The sequence below is a fragment of the Oryza glaberrima genome, chromosome 1, assembly GCF_000147395.1.
Source record: "Oryza glaberrima chromosome 1, OglaRS2, whole genome shotgun sequence".
NCBI lineage: Eukaryota > Viridiplantae > Streptophyta > Magnoliopsida > Poales > Poaceae > Oryza > Oryza glaberrima.
The window spans coordinates 27,530,548-27,538,622 of NC_068326.1; the positions used below are offsets into that span (position 1 = coordinate 27,530,548).

The following is an 8,075-nucleotide window of genomic DNA, read 5'->3' on the forward strand; positions in this document are numbered from 1 at the left end:
CGCCTGCCGCCACCCGCGGTTATCCGCGTGGATCCAGTTCGCTCGATCCGGTGTTTGTGCAGGGCCAAGCTAGGCCACGAAACGTGGGCCAGGCCCGTCGCCGCTCGATCCGCCTTGGCGCTTGCCCACGCGTCCACGGCGCGCCAACTCGGGCTCGTGCTCATCGTGTGTACCAGCTTAACTCCGGGCCCACGCAGAGATAAAGTTTACCTGTTTTCGATTGGTTGGCTGACGTGTCCCCACTCGGCCCACGCCTATTTATTCGCTCTCGCCTCGGCACGGGCCACACGCCTTCCTCGCCGCCGACCGCCACATATCCACACACCTCGACACGACGGCGACGGCGACGATGACTGCGGGCCAGCCTCTCCGGGACGATCCCCAGCCACGCCGGCACAGCCCGCCGGCGCTCCACCCGGCCGTCGTGCCGGCGTACCCGCCCCCGGAGTCGGACGCCGACGAGTCGTGGGTCTGGTCCCAGATCAAGGCCGAGGCGCGCCGCGACGCCGACGCCGAGCCGGCGCTCGCGTCGTTCCTCTACGCCACCGTGCTCTCCCACCCCTCCCTCGACCGCTCGCTCGCCTTCCACCTCGCCAACAAGCTCTGCTCCTCCACGCTGCTCTCCACGCTCCTCTACGACCTCTTCGTCGCCTCCCTCGCCGCGCACCCCACCCTCCGCGCCGCCGTCGTCGCCGACCTCCTCGCCGCGCGCTCCAGGGACCCCGCCTGCGTCGGCTTCTCCCACTGCCTCCTCAACTACAAGGGCTTCCTCGCCATCCAGGCCCAGCGCGTCGCGCACGTGCTCTGGGCGCAGGACCGCCGCGCCCTCGCGCTCGCGCTCCAGTCCCGCGTCGCCGAGGTGTTCGCCGTCGACATCCACCCCGCCGCCGCGATCGGCAAGGGCGTCCTCCTCGACCACGCCACGGGCGTCGTCATCGGAGAGACCGCCGTCATCGGCGACAACGTCTCCATCCTCCACCACGTCACGCTGGGCGGGACAGGCAAGGCCGTGGGCGACCGGCACCCCAAGATCGGCGACGGCGTCCTCATTGGCGCCGGCGCGACGATCCTCGGCAATGTCAGGATCGGCGCCGGGGCCAAGATCGGGGCCGGGTCGCTGGTGCTCATCGACGTGCCGCCGAGGACCACGGCGGTGGGGAATCCGGCGAGGCTGCTCGGCGGGAAGAAGGGCGACGACATGCCGGGTGAATCCATGGACCACACCTCCTTCATCCAGCAATGGTCGGACTACAGCATCTGAGCAGGACATGGTGTATGCGCTACTAAATTTTCTCCTTGTTTCGAGCTGTGCTTGAACTGGTACTAGTGGTGTTATTACTTAATAACACTACAAGTAGTAGCACAATGTGTTTCTTTTTTGCTTGTAATGGCTGTAAGCTTTGCTCCGGCGAGCTGAAGGTGAACCGTACTGCACATTGTCGTGCTCGTCTCCGGACACTTGTACTGGATGTTCACTTTGTAATTTTGCGAAGGTCTCGTGGAATGTAATACTATCCACTACCTTAAAATAGCCCCATTTGAAAGCTCATATGGCATTAGTAGTTCCTATGTTTGCTTATCTAGTCATAATAACAACGTAGGAGGTGATAAAATAGTCAGCTTCGCTCTATCAATAGAACCTCGTATCGTCTCGTGCGAGTCGTTCAAAAAATAAAATAGTCAGCTTTTCTGAATTCTGAACTTTCGCTTTTCTTCGGTGAACACATTTCCGAATTCTGAACTCACGGGACTCGTCATATTCTTCAGTGAACATTTCTGAGACTTGCTAGTCGATCTCTTCCATGTTCTTCAGTGAAACATCTTTGGATCTGTCCTGTCCAGAACCTCAAGAAAGGATCTACAGCTGCATGTTAGCATGGTCAGTGGTCACTTTTTTCAGGGAAAACGTACATTGGCAATTCGGCGGCCATGAGTAAAGATTGTCAAGCCTCAAGCAGCGTCTGCTGTCCAATTACTAATTCAGCACAGCAACAAATTTTTCAGGAATGAATTAACGAAATGAATCCTTTTGTTGCACTGAATTTACTTTCCTCGAATGAGTAGCGCATCTGCTCATGGCTGTGTAGTTTTTGAGCACATGGTTTTTATGTTTTTCCTGTGGGCGACCCTGAAGGGGATCTTTGCGTTTTCACACCAACCGGCCCATGGCCGCTTACAGTGCCTAGCAGAAATATTGGCAACTGGACGCTCCACAGCATTAGCTGCCAACCTCCAGGCTTGTCCGCTTGGCTCTCTCCTAGGAGAAGGAAACACAGCTTTTGCTTCTCTGTGACGGCCGGAGCAGTTGCTGGATGGCATATTGGCAACATTGGGCATCTTCTGCTGCCTAGCTAGAGTTGTTCAAGCGATCGTCAGACTTTGCCTCTCGGCCAGTTTGAGAGTTTGACCTTATGGGACAGTGCTGAACTGCTGACGTGATTTATATGTGTTGAGAATAACATTTTATTATTCTAAAAACAGCAATAATGCAAATCATTGTTGGGGTTGACACTGCCATTACTAGATATGCCTCTTTCGCAACTAAACAGTGACAGATGTCTTCGCATGCACTAGCTTTACTAATTTATTTTTTCAGGGCAATTGAATTTAATCGCTTCCGTTTAGGCGTGCTGCTGTTCGTCGCTGCTGTCTCGAAGACTATATACATGGAGCAATTTTACGGTTCTTGAGGAGGTACCATGAAATACCATTTTTTCTATTATAAATTTGGTACCTCATGATACCTAGGTACTGTGAATTTTGATACCTCATGATACCTCCTCAAGTACCGTAGAATTGCTCATATACATGATAGATTTCTCGAAAACGACTGATGCTTTCCAGTTTCCACCATAGTTTATTATCCATCTTAGCCGACCATGCCGTAGATAACCATTTTGATTTTTGAGTGATCCCGTCTCGACCCCGTCGCACTGAAGACGCCGCTGCTTTCGTCAGTGCTTCGCTTGAATCCATACACAACTGAAAGCAGTGCTGCTTTCGTCACTGCTTTGCTTGCAACCCTGAAGGCCTGAATGGCTGAATATATACTAAGTCAAATGGAACCTTTGTTCGATGGATCCTTTCTCTCAACATACTCTAATAGCGTCGCAACTTGCATTTTTAAAGAATATTTTCCCAAGGGGTCTAGAGCTTCACCGACGAACTTAAAGGCTATCCCCATCTTGATGCTCGATTGTTGTAGGCTCTTGGTGACAGTCGGCATGATCATCCTTCTGTTTTGGCCGTTGCTGTGCATCCCTACCTACCTCGTTTTGCAAACCTCGCCTGTTTCTTCCATTTCCTTCCAAATGTTCAAACCGACCTGCATACTCGTCGTCTGTTTGTTGGCATATGCAGCAAAAATTTAAATTTTAGAACTTATAGTTGATTCTTAGGGTTTTTTCCTCATGATAGACTATTATTCGGCATTGGTTTTTAAAATGCTAATAATACATATTAAAAATTTTACATACACACTATTTTAGTTGCTTTGTTCAATTTTCTACAGCTTATTATCTCTAGCTCAACCTATCAGAGGAGGCTCTCAAAATTTTACTAAGTTGTGGAGGACTAACTAAAATCCTTGAGAGTTTAGTTCCATATGGACAAGGTTTGCCAAATGCATGCTGATTTTTTCCATGCTCCTAATTAATTTCTTTGAAAAAGGAATTGATAAATATGATGCGCATTATCGAGCAAGTTTGGTTCTCTACCCTACCAAATTGTTGGTATTGTGAAAGATTCACCAATTTTCTGGTAGGATAGACTATAGAGGGTTGATTTGGTAAATATGGAATTAATCAACAATATTTCTAAAGCTCATGATGGCGTATCGCGGAGTAGGGGAACAGACCCACGAAGGAAATAATATTTATATGGAAAAGATTATGGAGTAATTAATAAAAAAATATTGAGGAATCAAAGGTAGAGTTGGTTTGACTGCTAACTACGGCAGAAATATTTTGTTTTGTTCCAGCAGTATTGGAGGCATTTACCTTATTATTAGGGGAGTGCCCTATATGGAGTGGGTTATCAATATAGGTTGTGTTCTTCCCCCTTCTTTCCCAACTCATCTTCCTCTTTTTCCACGCACATGCTTTTCAAACTGTTACACAATGTTTTTTAAAGTTTCCTATAGGAAATTTTCTTTAAAAAAAAAATCAAATTAATCCCTTTTTTTAAAAAAATACCTAATACTTAATTAATCGTATGCTAATAAGTTTATCCTTTTGCGTGCACGAGGGATTAGTTCTCAGCTATCACTGTTGAACACAACCCTAACAAATTGAAATTTTCAAATAGTTGATGGGATAAAAAAATTGGAATAAGTTCATTTTAGGTCCCTTTAACTCGACAACGATATCGATTTTCATCCTTCAACCAAAATACCAAATACAACGGGTCTCTCAATTATCAAAAACCGGTGCAATATAGGTCCCATGGCAATACAGTGAGGCGATTTTGTCCCGCATCACAATTCGACCCAAGTCATCAGCGTTGAGTCAACATGGGTTCTACATATCAGAACATCTTCACCTATCTCTGCCTTCACCAATATCTCTCTTCTTTCCATGTGGGGTGGTGAGGAGAACGGCGGCCGTCGACCAAAGCAGCCCATGAGCCGCATCATTTTAAGGGAGAGCTATTGGGCAGGAGATTCCAGGCCCTAGGATCCGGTCCAACTAGTTAACTACTCTTTTTTTTCTCACTTACATGTGGGCTCATAATTTTTTTATTTTTTTAGTTTGCTGACTAGGATGCCACATCAGTGAAACCAGAGAACCATACTGTTATGGGACCTAAATTGTACGGTTTTGTATAGTATAAGGGTGAAGATTTCTAGTATTGAGGATTAGGGATGTCATACAAACTCGACGTAAAATTGAGGAATGTCTGGTGAACTTATTCCTTCAAGAGAGGAATCCCGGCCCAACTAGCGAAAAGAGCTCACCTAACAAGTTCTCCGGCCCAAGAAGGTCCATCCCTCTCTCTCGTCATCCCCTCTGTTACGACCGCTCATTCTCTCGTCTCTCAGACTCTCACCTCCCCTCCGGCCTCCGCTCCCTTCCGCACCGCAAATGCTCGCGACCGGTGACAGCGTCCGGCGTCGCCGGGCGCGGGCGCGCGGGTACCCGCGGCCGCGCGGTGGTCGCGTACGCCGGCGCCGCCGCAGGTGGAATCCCCGCCTCCTCTCCTTCCCCGTGCCCGGAAGCTTCCTTCACCTGTCTCCCATATGCGGCGTCACCCCACCTGATGGCGGCGCCGATGTGACTGGTAACTAATCAATTACTGGCAGAGACGATCAACGAGCGTATAGGGCCCGTAAGTTTGTCTCTTTCATCGATTTGCTCTCCTACGGCGTTATTTGATTGGATTGTATTGGATTTAACCTGGATGGCGATTGGGGATGTTCACATCATAGCACGTTTTGATTCTTGCGGTTAAAACGCTAGAAACAAAAAATGCTCAATTATTGGGTATAGTATTATAGTTGACCATGGAATGATGTGACATACTGACATGGCATCTATCTGCATATCAATCCATATTTGTTGTAGGAGATGATATTTAAATTAACTTTAAAGAGAAATCTTGTAGGAAATGTATTCTCTATTTAGAAAACAAGTTTATCTTGCGCCTCATTTACTAAACAGATATGGACCCTCGAGTCAAATCTCAATGCAGGAAAATCAGGATCATTCCTCGATGAGAAGTTGTTAATTTCTCAGCCGAGAAGTTCTCTTTAAAGAAATACTTGTTAGTTTATCCACAGTGCTCCCTTGTAAGCGAGTTAAATGTATTTTGGACGGCCATGAGAGTGATGTGATAAGAAAGTTACTGAGGAAAGTGCGATGCGTGAAGTACTGTAGAAAAACAGAACATTAGCATCATAGAGCACCACTGCTCTGCTTGATCTCTCCCTTATATTTTTGTTTCACTGCACCATCTTTTGGGGAGGTTCACCAATCACCATGAATATGCTGGTTCCTGCAGCCGTAAGTGATATTGCCTATAGACTTACAACCTTTGCCATCAAGAAATATCAGCAACTGCCAGATGCTGAGGTGGCTCTGGAGACACTAAACCGACTGCTACTAAGAGCCCAGACCATCATTGAGGAGGCAGAGGGAAAGTGTATTGCCAATGAAGGGATGCTCCATCAGTTGCAGATGTTAATAGAGGGGATGTACAGAGGCCACTACTTGCTTGATAGGTATAAATATCCAGCCCTTCAAGAGGACAGAAAGGATGAGGAGGTGAGTCATGTCTATTCATTTTCTAAGTTCAATCCAGCCAAGCGTCTTCGTTTCTCCAGTCATAGAAGAACACTGTGTTTTGGTAGTAACAGCATAAAAGAGCTACAAGGAATGATTGCTACCATAGAAAAAGGCATTTCTGACATGATGAATCTTGTTGTATTTTTGAGGAATTATCGAGTAGTGCACCACCAGCCTCGTGACACATATTCAGTTTTGGAAAATTGCATGTTTGGCCGTCAAATGGAACATGAGCAGGTGCTCAGTTTCTTGCTGCAAACAGATGGTCTTGGTGATGAAGATTTTCCTGTGCTTCCAATAATTGGTCCAAGAAAATGTGGGAAAAGCACTCTAGTCGAGCATGCTTGTCGTGATTATAGGGTGCGCAATCACTACTCTTTGATTTTGTTCCTTAGAGGAAATAACCTGAAGGATGCAAGAGTGGCAAATCTGAGAGAGAATGGTGTAGTGAAGCACCAAAACTATTCTTCATGCAAAAGGTTGCTGATAATTATTGAGCTAGCTTGCGATATCAGTGAACAAGCATGGCAAAGCTTAAAATCTTCGATGAGTTGCTGGGCCCGTGGGAGCAAAATAATCATCACCAGCAGGTCAGATAAGATCGAGAATCTGGGAACAACAGCAGCTATTCGGCTGGACCTCTTGCATCCAGAAGCCTACTGGTATTTCTTCAAGAAGCTTGCATTTGGAAGCAGAGACCCGGATGAGCACCCGAAGCTTGCTTCGGTAGCCATGGAGATTGCAACGGAGTACAGCGGGTCCTTTCTGGCTGCATACACCATTGGTGGATTACTGAGGGATAATTTCAATGCCCAGTTCTGGTGCTCTACTCTGAAGTACCTGAGGGCATACATACGCAACCAGCTCCGTTTGCATGGTGATCACCCTAACAATCTCTTACTGAAGGGCCAATGGGTGCATTGCTTGAGATTTGCAGAGGCCAGCAATCCTCCGTGGATGTCTGATTACTATGAGACGGACTCCTGTCCGGACCAGGCTCCCAATATCTCGGACATCATGCTGGGAAGCGCCACACCTCGCGGGAGATTCGAGGCTCTAGGATGGAAGTCCAGGATGGCGCCTTACTACAGCTACATGATATGCTGCAGCACGGAGGCGCCAGGGCATGCGGTGGGCAGGAAGAAGCGCAGCTACGACCGGTTTTTGGTGTAGGTTAGTTCTGTGATAATGGTCAGTTGCATGGCTGAACGAGGCTAGCAACAGAGTTGCTGTATGTACTAAGTGAAGCAAAGCATTTCTTTCTCCTTTTTTTGTTTGTGCTGAACAAGCATTTGTTGACACTACTATTGTGTATTGTGTATCACCCTGAGAAGCTGTTGCCTTGATGGATCAGGATGGAGTATCATAATCCTCTTGCAACATCTCAGTTCTGTAATCATCTATAACTAGTTGGGTGGCCCGCGCAATTGCGCGGCTAGCACCTATACAAAATTATATATTTTTTTATATGATTTTACTTAAAATTTATTAAATAGCTATCTGATTGTCTTAAGACTTTTAAAGATCAAACCTTATCATCCTCGTGTTTCTAATTATATAGTTTTTAAAAGTCACACCAGTTGTTACCCCTTATGCCATCTCCTTCTTTATTTGCTTGCTCGATCTACCACTATTTCTTTTCATTCTTCTTGGAACCTTTAAAAATTAGATTTTATAGTTTTTAGAGTTTATTGTCACATTGGGTTTCATTTTTATAATTTCTAGATGTTCCGTCAAACGTTGCCATTATACTCCTCTACGGCCCGTCCACTGTCTCTTCGCTTTATTGTCATT

General features: G+C 46.8%; 2 protein-coding genes across 2 annotated transcripts; both read left to right on the forward strand.

Annotated features, from left to right (window-relative positions):
* Positions 1–278: 278 nt before the first annotated feature.
* LOC127764208 (probable serine acetyltransferase 1) lies at positions 279–1,549 on the forward strand. Its single transcript, XM_052289061.1, has one exon. The coding sequence runs from the start codon at positions 350–352 to the stop codon at positions 1,259–1,261; it is 912 nt and encodes a 303-aa protein (XP_052145021.1). The 5' UTR covers positions 279–349; the 3' UTR covers positions 1,262–1,549.
* A 3,499-nt stretch (positions 1,550–5,048) lies between these two features.
* LOC127764135 (probable disease resistance RPP8-like protein 2) lies at positions 5,049–7,748 on the forward strand. The gene has a single exon (XM_052288968.1). The coding sequence runs from the start codon at positions 5,976–5,978 to the stop codon at positions 7,452–7,454; it is 1,479 nt and encodes a 492-aa protein (XP_052144928.1). The 5' UTR covers positions 5,049–5,975; the 3' UTR covers positions 7,455–7,748.
* The last annotated feature ends 327 nt before the right edge of the window (positions 7,749–8,075 follow it).

Excerpts from the sequence above, each read along its gene's own strand:
- LOC127764208 (XM_052289061.1), top strand. The coding sequence starts at position 350 with ATGACTGCGGGCCAGCCTCTCCGGGACGATCCCCAGCCACGCCGGCAC.
- LOC127764135 (XM_052288968.1), top strand. The coding sequence starts at position 5,976 with ATGAATATGCTGGTTCCTGCAGCCGTAAGTGATATTGCCTATAGACTT.